At 39.0% G+C, this 12,474-nt stretch overlaps 1 protein-coding gene across 1 annotated transcript; it reads right to left on the bottom strand.

Annotated features, from left to right (window-relative positions):
- Positions 1–3,187: 3,187 nt before the first annotated feature.
- LOC138636565 (protein ABHD8-like) lies at positions 3,188–7,373 on the bottom strand. Its single transcript, XM_069724617.1, has 4 exons — positions 6,574–7,373; positions 5,494–5,664; positions 4,920–5,136; positions 3,188–3,472 (listed from the first exon to the last, which is right to left on the bottom strand). Exons 1-4 carry the CDS (start codon positions 7,371–7,373, stop codon positions 3,188–3,190), a joined length of 1,473 nt encoding a protein of 490 aa, XP_069580718.1.
- Between the last annotated feature and the right edge of the window lie 5,101 nt (positions 7,374–12,474).

Below are 12,474 nucleotides of genomic sequence, written 5' to 3' on the forward strand. Positions count from 1 at the left end.
TATATGTCTGGATATGTTTACAACTATGGAGACTTTACAATCGTCCTCGATCAAACTACTGTCCTTCATCATCGTAATAAGTTGAACAAGTACATGTGTATCCCAGAGGATTACTGGTACTCATCAATGTGGACTGTCATAATGGAGTTATTTGTATTTCTAGAAGTGACTATGTATTGGCACTATTGAACTTTACTGCCATCTACTGGATCTTAAGATGAGTGGCATTTAATATGCCTAAGGCCCAATCTCACAATAATAATGAAAGTAAAAAATAATTCAAGGATCCGCCCCGTGGTTGGAATCAGCTCCAAAATTTAACGGTTTCTTTCACCAAGTTTCATGAAAATTGGGTCTGTAGTTTTACTATAATCCTGCTGACAAACAAACAATCAAGCCATAGAAAACACTTGGTGACGGTAATCAAATATCTGATGAGATTTTGATTGTTTGTCAAATTTCATAAAGCCACATCTGCACCATCCTGATGAAGCTGATTAGATGAAGACAGGGTATTTTTCTCAACGATACATTTAACTGATGCCTTTTTATTTATAAATATTTACTGCAAAAGAAAGAAAGCTGAAACCAAGGTCAAGTTAAAAGGACGTTTAAATCTATGTGTGTATTTGTTATTTGTATCATTTTTATGGCAGAATAGGTCCAAATAATCAGCCAGATCTTATCAGACAGTAGTACTCATTAAAAATAATTGGAAAGACCTGGTGGGATGTGTTGTAAATACGGTATACTGTGGTTCAACTGGGCTGCTCCCAGGCAGGTTTATGTGTCTAACTGTATAAATGGTTGTTTGTGAAAAGAAAATTCACATTCAGCAAAACCTTGGCTCAATACAAATTAAAAGCACAAATAAAAAAAATAAAAACAGACAAACAATGTGTTGCAAATTCACAACATATAATAATTTACTCTGATAAATTGAACATTTTTAAATCAGCAGTTTTCATTGTCAAAGGCAAACAGTTACAAAATGTAAGACACACAAGATACAAAATGGGCAGTTTCCCTCAGTTCAGGACAGTCATAAGCAAAGTATCAGCTGCATTTCACTGATCAAAACTGCATCTTCAATTGATTCAGCAAAGTCCCTGCTACGGTTTCTTTTAAGTCTCTAAATATTCATCATAAATCAAGATAAAATGTATAAAAGGTACATTCTATGTATAAAAAACATTAAATACCATTAAACAAAGAGGAAACAGTGAAATCTCTGCTCATCCACACCTTCTACTGTTCAAATCGAACTTATCAGTTTTCTGTGTCAGAGGCTCCGCGAAGGTTTTTGTGAACGTTACACATACTTGAACTACTGCAGCGTGAACAGCAACAATGTAAAGACACAGTACACACACTACTTCAGTGGTTAAAGAGGAGACACGGAGCTGGCTGGCTGTGCTGTGGAGTTAAATAGATACAGAGAGCTATGGTTCATTGCACTGCACAAGAATACTTTATCAAAGCTAAACTCGACCTCCTGTGTGCATACAGCAGACTCAGATATGTCAAAATACAATTTTCATATTAATGTAATACTAACAGAGCTAGGAAGTATACAAACAATTAAAATAAGAGCTTGGAAAATAGGAACTGGAACTTTTAGGATTTTAGTTATCGAAAACGCTAGAGTACCATCGCATGGCTGAATTATAAAAATAATGTTTTTAAATGCTTTGTACTGAAGTGTCAGCTTGGGTTGCAATTACATTCAACACCACGTTTGTATTTCCGTGATGCATCTCGATACCCGCTTTCTCTTCATTGCTTCATTTGACTTTTTGCTGTTCATATAGGTTTATGATTCATTGCTGAGCCTCAACTATTGCTAAATTTAGCGACTGAGCAACATTTCCCTGAATTCTTAGAAGCAGCAAATTTACTTTCACTTCTGTCCTTATCAGCACTTTGTCATTTTTAAGTTTGACCAGTCACAACACAGTCACCCATTTAACACCCTTTTATGCATTTCTGTTAAATCCCAGAGGCAGCTACTTGAACCTCTGAAGTACAATGGAGGTAAAGCTTCTCCTTATTTCATAAATCTCTCATGCACAGTGCAAAAATAACTTCTCAGAGGCCCATAAGAACAAACAAAAAAATGGCCAATGAACTAATATCCATTTTTAATCAATGAACTTCTTCCCATTAGTCGTCAGTGCAAGTAGTGCATGGCATTGTGTGCAATTTTAAAGGTTTGGTGTGTTGGATTAAGAGGGCTCTTTTGGACAGTATAAAATTCAAAACTTATAATTCCGCAAGCAAAGAATCCTTGTGTTTTTGTTACCTTATAACAAGCCCTTTATATATACAGAGGTGTGGGTCCCCTTCCAGAGTCCACTATGTTTCTACAGTAAGAACAAAAAAACAAAAAAAAACACACTCTGGGGAGGGCCTTTCACATTTTATTTTGCGGTGTCTGTGTTTTCTGCTCTATTAAACTCTCACCTTTACAACAGGTGAGGTTTGCAATAGCCGTGAACAGTGACAAAACACACCCTAAATACATACAGTAACCCAGAACCTATAACACAAGTGTGTCACAATTTAATATGAAACCCCAAGAGTGCTAATACAGAAGGTTATGTTATCATTCTGATAGTTTCCATAAGTCTCCACTGTTGGTTTACATAGAGCAGTCAAACAGGAGAATGTTTCATACCAACCAGTTGTTTGGTTTTGCTTTTCCACCATCCAGGAAAATTAAAATCCTATTTGTCGACAGAAGTCAAAGTTTTATCACTTTTGCCACTCGGCACCTGTTCCTTTTCACCGTGGCCTGATGGCTGCTGGTTTACTGTTTCCATGTTTTACTCCACTTTCCCTTTTACCATCATCAAAGCACACCACTTCAAGGCACAACCACGTCTTCCCTGTTGTGTGAGGAGGACTGGGAGCTGTGAGTTGAAGAGTGGACCATCTTTGTCTTCTTACATTATTGGAGTTTATTTTTCCTTTTCCTCTGCAGCTGACAGTAGCTGGAATCAAACTTAAACTCCGGGCAGTGTCCCACCTGCACAAGTCCAACCTTCAGCCGTACCACTTCAGATAAAATGGCTACTTTGGCTCATCAGCGGGTTCAACAGCCCAAACCAGCTCGGGGTGCCTAGAATCCATAGCCAGCTGTGATTTACTGCAACAGCCACGGTTTCATCTTTCATCTGAATCAGCTTTAATCTGCAGTTATTTTTTTGGCCTTGCTGTCTGGCTCCATCCCTGCGCCGCCGTTTGATGATGTCTGCCTAGCAGTCACAGGCCGGACCTTGGCGGGCTCACATATAGCCCTGGTGTTGTCAGTTAGAGCTTTGGCAGTCTCTGGACGAGCTTTGGACGGCGGAAGGGTGACTGGTTCCCAGAGGAAGAACTCATACAGGAGTGTGTTGACAGGCTCGGGACACTCCATCATGACCATGTGACTGCCGTCCTCCAAGACCTTCAGGAACGCCATTAGGAGGATCTGACAGAAAAAAAAAAAAAAAAAAAAGTTTCATGTTTTTTGTGTTATCAACAAAACATTGGTACTTTATATTATGTGCCATGATGCTAGCCCGGTTCCACACCTCAAATTGCTATCCAAATGTCAAATGTTTCAACAATTCACACAAAACGCGAGTTGGTCTGATTATTCGGATGCCAAGGCACTAATATAGACTACGAAAGAGGAGTTTGTGGTTCGTGAGCCTTTTTGATTCTGTGTTAAAATGCCCTCTTGTGGCATTTCGTAAACTCCTAAAACTCATGTCTGTTCATCAAAATTACATATCTACATTTATCTATTTTCTTTTTAGGAGTTCAGGGGATTGGTTCCTAAGATATGTGGCCAGAAAACTCTGTCTGAATCCCTCATTGCAGTTCAAAAGCAGAAATGCTAAGTTTGATCATTGATTGCTCATTTCCCTCATGATGTGTCTTGATGAACAATAAAAAAAAAAAGATCATCACATGGACATGCTAACAAAGTTACAGTCTTTAAGTGGATATAGCCAGTTGCTTATTTACACATTCAGGAAATATGGCAGTTTATTGATTCATATTCAGCATTTATCTGGCATCATGTGTCTGGACACCCAACTAATGCAGCTCTTAACACTCCCCTTCAAGCTCTGTTTTGGTCTCTAACACATCCGCTTTTAAATTTGTTACGCTCGTGCTCTCCTGAACAGAAGCCATTTCTACAAGTTGATTAAAGAGTAGTGTTTTAATTATTCTGAAATTTTATTTTAGATTTAGTTATTTTATTAAGTTTATGTTAATTTTCTTGAAAATATATTACATTTTAATGAAATGTAAATTCACATGACATAAACATTTATTTTTGGCTCAAAGCCCTCCATCCAGATACATGTTTGGTCCTTCATAGGAATGAATCTGGGCACCTCTGGTATATAAAAAAAAAACTCCTATGGAAATAATCTGGCTCTTAAATTGTTACTTTCTTCATTGTGTTACTAAATTGCTTCCTGCTGCTGTTTTCAGATGATCCTAAACAAACTGTAGAACCAATCAAATTTGCTAAAACATGCTAAAATGCTGTAAAGTAAGGTAATCATTTTTACTATGGATTCCCTGTTTCACATTACACCTATTTATGGGATTATGTGAAGTGTAATTTTTTTACAATATAAATATAAATTACGGCTTGTTTACGATTCTTAAATGGGTTTTTTTTGCTACCAGAAAACCCTTTTTTTTTTTCATTTCATTATGCTGTGAAATTGAGTGGTTTTGGAGGAAAACATTTTTTTTCTCCAAATACAGCTGATTAAGTATGGTTCATTAAGGCCATCGTCTGTTCCTTCTAATGAGAACTGCAAGAGCTTCGATGAACTCGTACTCTCACTTCACTCTAACTAATCATTTGGCTCACACTATGACAATATTTAATACAGACAGTTTCCTCTCACCTCCGCCATGCGCTGGTCCTCTTCAACAGGGACAAACTTGTCGTGCATCCCATGAACCAGCAGGATGGGCACCGTGAGCTCTGCATGGTAAACCTCATCTCCCTCGGGCCAGTACTGCCCGCTCATCATGGCGCGCAACACAAAGGACGACACATTGAAGGCATTGTTCTCTCTCAGCAACTGCTTCTCTTTGGCACCCTGACGAGCAAAGCCAGCCCTGTAGAAGGCCGAGCAGAGGAGATTAATCTGAGTTACAAATGGCTTTAAAAAAAATTCAGCACTCTGATGAAATTAAACATTACTTTAACAGATAAATTAAGCACTTGCAATGCCGCGTGAAGGTATAAATTTGCATTTACTGTTCTTTACACTGGATTCTAGCCAGCTGCTTGGACATTTTAATACATCACTTGGAGCAGTTTGCTTTCTTTTCATTAAAGCTTTTAAGTTCAATGGGCCCAAATCATAACCTCAACATCCCTTTGGATGGGCTTCCAGATATTTTACCTTGACAGAACTCAGCTCCCACAGGCCTCGATTGTGTCAATCCTCCTAAACTTTTGCGGTCACTTACTTCAGAAAACTCCAGGCGAGCAGTGGGGAGAGGCAGTTTAGCACACAGGTGGGCAGGTTGAAGATGGAGCAGATGCTGGGCTCCAGAGCAGTGGGACCACCGCCGTTGATCATCACCATCTTGTGAATCTGTTCTGGATACTCGTGGGCCAGGAACGTGCAGAACGACACACTGGGCGGGGAGAACAATTTAATTAGAACGTTTTGATGTACAAAGTTCGGTGGGACTGAAAGTTATGGCATTTTAGCATGATATTTGTAGAAGATACTATAGAGCATATCTATTCTTCAAAAAATATCACTGTATCATTATTATATCCTTTGTTTAACCAGGTAAAACTCTCCATGAGATTAAAATCTATTTTTTAAGTGTGACCTGGCCAAGAGAGCAACATTAAAAACAGCATTGCAAGAAGCGCAAACAGATGCAGCAGTAAAAACAATGAGTTATCTTCAATATTGTTTAATCTGTTTGAATAATTATGAGATTAATTATTCTATGTAATGTGAATTAAAACGATGACAAATTTTAGCCATAGTCTGCAGAGCCCAAGATTACTTCTCCAGATTTTTCATTTCATCTGACCAACTGAACAAAATGTGAAGATGTTGAATTTTGAATCCTTTAAAAGGTAAAAAGCAATCAATTCAAACATTTGAGAAGCTTAAGTCAGAAAATGTTTGAATGTTTGCCCAAACAAATATCCAAAATAAACACTAAGCACTTTAAAATTGTTGAGTGTTTTTCTGTTGGTCAACTAATTGATTAAACACTTAATGGTTTCAGTGCCTTAACAGATCATATCAACATTAAGTTAATGTATGGGCCTACTTCATGTCATTACAAAATATGTAAATAGGAAAACCTGGCATGCTCACATTGCACTGCAGGGTGTAGAGTACTACCATAAGTACTTTGTACAATAGAAAATGTCATCAGATGGACAAATCTGTAATTTAAGATTTTAAAATACAAGAGACACAGATTTGTATTTTTTTTATTTTAAATTTCCTGACTTCTCCCGGGTGATCTCTTTTAGTTCCACTGTGTTTTATGTGGATGTTGTGATGTTGAATTTACCCATAAGAATGTCCTATGAGAATATTCCTCTTCCGTGCGTATCTCTTGAAGATCAGCCTCATGTCCTCAGCCAGGGCGTAGAACGTGTACGCTGCAGCTATCTGCGGTGCTGAGCTGGCTCCGTGACCTGCCAAGTCCGGGGCGATCACTTCGTAGCCCAGGCGGGAAAAGAAATCCAGCTGGCTTCCCCAGATATCCAGCGAACCTCCCACTCCATGGATGAAGAACAGAGCCACGTCTGAATGTGTCCCTTTACAGGCCAAAATCTTCCTCTCACAGTCGATCACCACAGTGCGCTTTGGCTTCCGCCTGCGCTTCCTGGGCTGCTGGGACGTGTCAGTCTGTCCAGCAGCAGGTGCCTCTCCTGCTGCTCTCGTTTCAGATACCCCGATGTTTCCAGATGTGAGAGAGTCCGACCTGGCCTGACCAGGAATGCTGACGGACGCTGAAGAGTTACCACAGTCTGTCAGTTCAACCTCTACAGTGCTGTTGGGCTCTGTATCGCCATTGTGGCCGTTTTTCAGCTCTGCACTCGCCCTGTCACCCAAGTTCTCAATGAACAGCTGTCCATTACGGTAAACCGTGATCTTTCGTTTGCAGCTCACGCTCCCACCCTGCCCAAGAGGTTCCTCCACCACCGGCCGGTCGGAGATGATGTGTCGAACCCGCAGGACGCGGCCTGGCTTCACCTCCACAAACTCGTAACCATCGGCAGGTTCTGAGGTTTCTACAGGAACAACAACGTTGGCCGACTTTGAGGTGAGGCAGCAGAGCAGACCTTCCATGAAGCTGGTCAGCATGGCTGCCAGTCTGGAGGAAATACAGCCACATAATATATCAGCACACGATGAAATGCATCGCACATTTAGACAAACACACAATCAGTACTGTAAGTCAAAGCAACAGGAATCTCAAGAGCATTTTGTACAAGCAAGCTTCCAACTTAAAATCTATATAGACTAAAACATCCTAGAGAAAATAAAAAACAAATAATCCAGTTGAATGACATTATTTTTTATGCTCATGATTAACTCTCATTCAGGTTTTAAATAAATCAACGTAAACATCCTTCAGTGGTGAACTACTTCTCATCTACTGGACCGTCACTGACAGACATAACTGAGGATCAGCGTTATTGGACGAGGCTTGGTTTATCACAAATATTTAAAATACTCAAAATGTACCCTGAAGTCATTTATATGTACAATATAACTTACAAGAGTTAAAGCAAATTTAGATTTAAGAACAAGATGACAACCTGAAGAAATACACCAACAAATTGAGAGAAAATTGTTTTTTAATTTAAAAAAAAAAATTGGCTTGAACTGTTATATATGTTGTTTAATGTGCAAAAAATGAATAAAGTCCACCAAGAATAATTTAAGACAAAATCATACATGTCTTTGTGACAGTTTTTTGATAACACAATTGGTGAGCTTTTTAATGTGAATCTCTACGTAATATATATTAAAAAAAAGTGTTTATACTAAAGACACCTATTCTAAAAAGGATCGTCGTTTTATTATTATCATGTTCTGTGTAATAATCTGCCCCAAAGTCCCTCAATTATCACTTTCATTTAACCTGTGGTTATTCATGTTGATCTTCAGAAGAACTTTAAATCTCTGCACCAAATGTATATCGTTTACCTTAAATGTACCATTCAGAGAGTTAAACAGGTTCTTGTGCCTTCACATTCAGCCATCCAATTACAACTTAAACCCTTAAACACTTTCTGTCAGAGGTAACTGAGCAGCATCTTTCCTCAGCGTGGCCTTTGGGGGTATTAATAGACATGGACGGTAATAGCTCTCTGAGTTAAAGCTGTCCACCATGTGATCACTCTGTAGCAGTCCTCCATACAGTCTATGGTGGCAGCAGACACTGCGGTGCTGCTCGTCAAAACCATAGGCTGACCAACCGGTAATTAATGGTACTTTTGAAAAATATGTCTCAGCAAATGTGCTTCTTGAATGATTTGAAAGGTCAAAGGAGTATTACTTAGGTATATATTAAACTCATATGGAGAAAACACACATATGAGCACACTTGCACACAGATTAAAATTATAATTGTGCAGAAATTATAAATGTGCTTATAGGTGGGGATTTAATAATAATACTATCACAACCATCTGTCTTCAACCAACACATTGGCTTCATCATGAACTCCAAACTGCTTCTTTGACAATTCTTTAACAACACGGAGTCAAATAGATAGATGAGTCTGAACAATGCATGCCTCATACACAATGCAGGTACATTATACAGTATCAGTTGTCACTTGATTATCCACCATGGCAACAGCACAGCAGTCGAGCAGGGTCTGCAAGTCTCTCTGCTGGTGGCATTATCCTACCTTCCTGTTTCTCCCCTCCCTGCTGGAGGGGATTATACTCCCTGTCTCACTGTCTAAGTCCACAACACACAATCTGTCCATCTCCCATCTTGACGAAAACAGTGACACTGAACGGCAACAGTTTTATCCTCTGTGTTATTTGTTGCATCTTTCTCTAAACTTGCTTTTCATCCACCACTTCTTTCACATGAGGATTACAGACACAATGTAATACAGCATTCCTGCTTTGCTGGCTATTTTCATGCCCTTTTCTGCTTATACTCGCACATCCTCTGTCCAAACGCCAGTGCATTGAAGTGCATCGTATGCGGACTGGAGGATATCAGTGAGGGTGACATGTTAATTTCTCACAAGAATTACACATATTAAAAGACAACCTTTTAACAAGACTCAAGGTGTGAACTGTTTTTTCTCTTCTTTAACCTCTTTTGTTGACAGTATGTCCTACCACCATGGACTAAACCAATCCAAAACCCTTCTGTACCCTTATAGATAAAAAATAAAAACTTCCCATACATCCACCATGTCCTCTTTTTAATTACCCAGGTTCCCCTCATCCACCTCAGATATTACAATCAACTTTAAAATATAACTTTGATATGTGACAGGGGTGAAATACAAAGTTTCAAATGAAGAAAACACACTATCGTAACAAGTGCTTAAGAGAAAACATCAATGGCTGACAAAAGGATTGAGCCAATCATGGTCTGTCTAGCCCGTCTTTAATGCTCATAACAGGCTGCTTCAAGCATGAATTGCATGTTGATGTTGTATTGCATACAATAAATAATGTAGTTGGAGTGAGCACAATCATTGCTTTTAAAGATATTTGTGATGTAGTGATGAGGCCCCACTGCTACAAAGCAGACAAAGAGACCATCTCTGTGCACTTTGCAAAGTTAAACATAATTACATATATTACACACATACCTGCCCTCTGCTACCACTGTTTTTCCTTGTTTGCCTCTGAAGCAAATGTTACCTTCCTTATTTAAGGCCATACTTCACTTGAGGGTGAAGAGGGAGAGACTGGTCTGTGAAATTAAGCAATAAACTCCTGATCAAAAGCCCAACCTAACATTTCAATGTATAAAATGTAAAAAACAACAACATATTTTTCCTCTTCCAACAATATCCCAGAGATGAGTTTCATAAACGTTGGGGGTGTATCTCCTCCGCCATGATGTTTCCCATATTAGCATCATGCGATAAAACACTGCTGTCAGCCCTTTTTGTGAGTTTGTTTCTTGTTGCAGTTGACTGGAGCCAAGAAAAAACTTAGACGTAGACGTAGGTGTAGACGTAGAAAAGAAGATGTAATCAGAATTAAAAACAGCTATAGTAATTCACTGGTTAGAGAGCCAGGCTTACTAAATTAAGTGCCTTGTGTGTATTAGGTGACTATTAAAGTTCCTTAAATATTACATTTACTCCCAGCGTCATTTTAAATACATGTTATATCAATGAGTACGGAATATTGCACACCTGAAGTCAAATAGGGCTATCATTGGTATAAAATGTATGAAAAAAACATTACAGCTTTGAATTAAATGAGTTGAGCTACCATAATCTTTTAGAATATAGTCACAGTTTGATGAAAGTATGTTTTGTTTTGAGGGATATTAGAGCAGGTTTTACGCAATTTATTCAACCATAAACACATTTTGCGTTATTTGTGACATTTTGTGACAATTGATGTGTTGCTGAATTTGGTACAATAAAACGTCTTTTACCTGCTGCTGGCCTCATCTATTCACTCTTGACAATAAGAGCGAGTTGAATAGTCTGCTCACTGGCATCTGATACAGCGAGTGAGGCAAGTGCCAGAACGTTTTGCGCTTTTAGTTTAGACTTTAAAGTCAAACCGAATTTAAATGCTTTTTACATTTTTACACTACACACTAAACAACCCGTTTGTCTTCAATAGCTGCTGCTCAGTTTGATGTGTTCCTCCTCGTGTCTCTTGCCCCCCCCCCCCCCAAAAAAGGTCATACTAGGCTATACTATGATCAAAACAATCCCATCAAACAATCCAACCCAAGAAAAGAAAAAAAAGAAATCAAGACAGTAAAGCTAAATGCTTACCTTTGCCTGTATTTCCTCAAATCCCGTGTATATGATCAGATTGATGGAGTTTTCTTATGAAGCATCGAGGAACTAGGAGAGCTATAATCTCTTCCAGTCAATCCAATAATCTAATTTATCTGGATTTTGTTGTCCTGTACGTGGCCTCCACATGGAAGCTAGTATGGGCCTACTGACGGCATATCTTTCTATAGTGGAGAAGTAGATCCAAATTTCTGTATGCTCCAGCTCCCAACTTCCATGCAGGAACATCGGCGCTCGGAGACGCTCCGGAGCTCTCCGGTTGTCAGGGTGTTATTAATCCATCAACTGTCGGTGCGACTGAACCACTGCAGCCTCCTGTGGGTATGTGGGTGTGAGAGCTGCCCCCTGCTGCTATGTAACTTGAGACTAGATACATAAATGCAAAGAAACTTTTGTGCTTTGCGAAAAAAAGAAAGAAAAAGTCGCCCATAATTGTCAGTAAAATAAGCGGATTCAAAAGAATATATTTTGGAAGTGAGATTTAAAAAATAAGTACAACATAAATTTAGATGCAACTAATCTAAACTAATTCTGTCATTACTTTGACTGTTTTATCTAAGGTTTTATCACCTTAGTTTTCTACCTCCGTTTTGAGATAAATTATACTGCTACACTATACAGCTGTATCTTTTAGAGTTGGAATGGATTTGGGAAATAGAATTGAGAAAAAAATGTAACAATCCTTCACTTTTCGTTGGCATTTATTGTATAAAGATAAAGATACATGTGGGTAGCAGATACATGGAGCCTACCAAAATCCTTTACCAACTGTTGGATCAGTCGCTTGTGTTGTTTTTCATAAAACAGCTCATCATTTGGGTGAGTGTAGATCAGACCGGCACATCCGGGAATTTGGGCTTCCAGAAACGTTCCCGCCCCCTTTGAGGGGAAAACACACGACTTTCTCCATAGACTTGTATGTTAGAAAACCAATCCGGTGTAAACCACCGGATCAAATTACTGTAAAAAAAAAAAACATGTCCAAAATGGCAAAATGGCCAGCGGTCATATTTGCCTCTGCCTGCCATAAAACACGCTGGATAGATTTAAAAAAAAAAAAAAAAAAAAAAAAAAAGTTTAATTTGATCCCTCCTTAGTCAAGTCACTCCTTCCCTCCTATAGGCTGGTGCCACTGAGCCCTTTTTTCAGAATTTTGTTTAGGATATAACAGGGAAACAAATCGGAGATAAGAGTTTTTCCACATCATTATTGGTGCACGTAACTACACAGCAAACTCTTTGGCATAGCGTTATTATTTATAAATCAGCAGTTTGGAGAAAAGTCTCAACTTCCTCCGATTCTCCGTTGCTGTCAATGCAACGCAATGTCAACCTGACTTCAACTGCGTCTGACTTCGTCTGACTTGATGGTCGGCGAGAGCTGCCGTTGGCTGCAGGGAAGGAGTATAAAAAAAAAGGCTGCCGTCAAGTCCCT

This window comes from Brachyistius frenatus, unplaced genomic scaffold, assembly GCF_029030835.1.
Source record: "Brachyistius frenatus isolate BFR_SWC_R1_liver_20210118 unplaced genomic scaffold, ASM2903083v1 Contig_385, whole genome shotgun sequence".
Taxonomy (NCBI): Eukaryota; Metazoa; Chordata; class Actinopteri; family Embiotocidae; genus Brachyistius; species Brachyistius frenatus.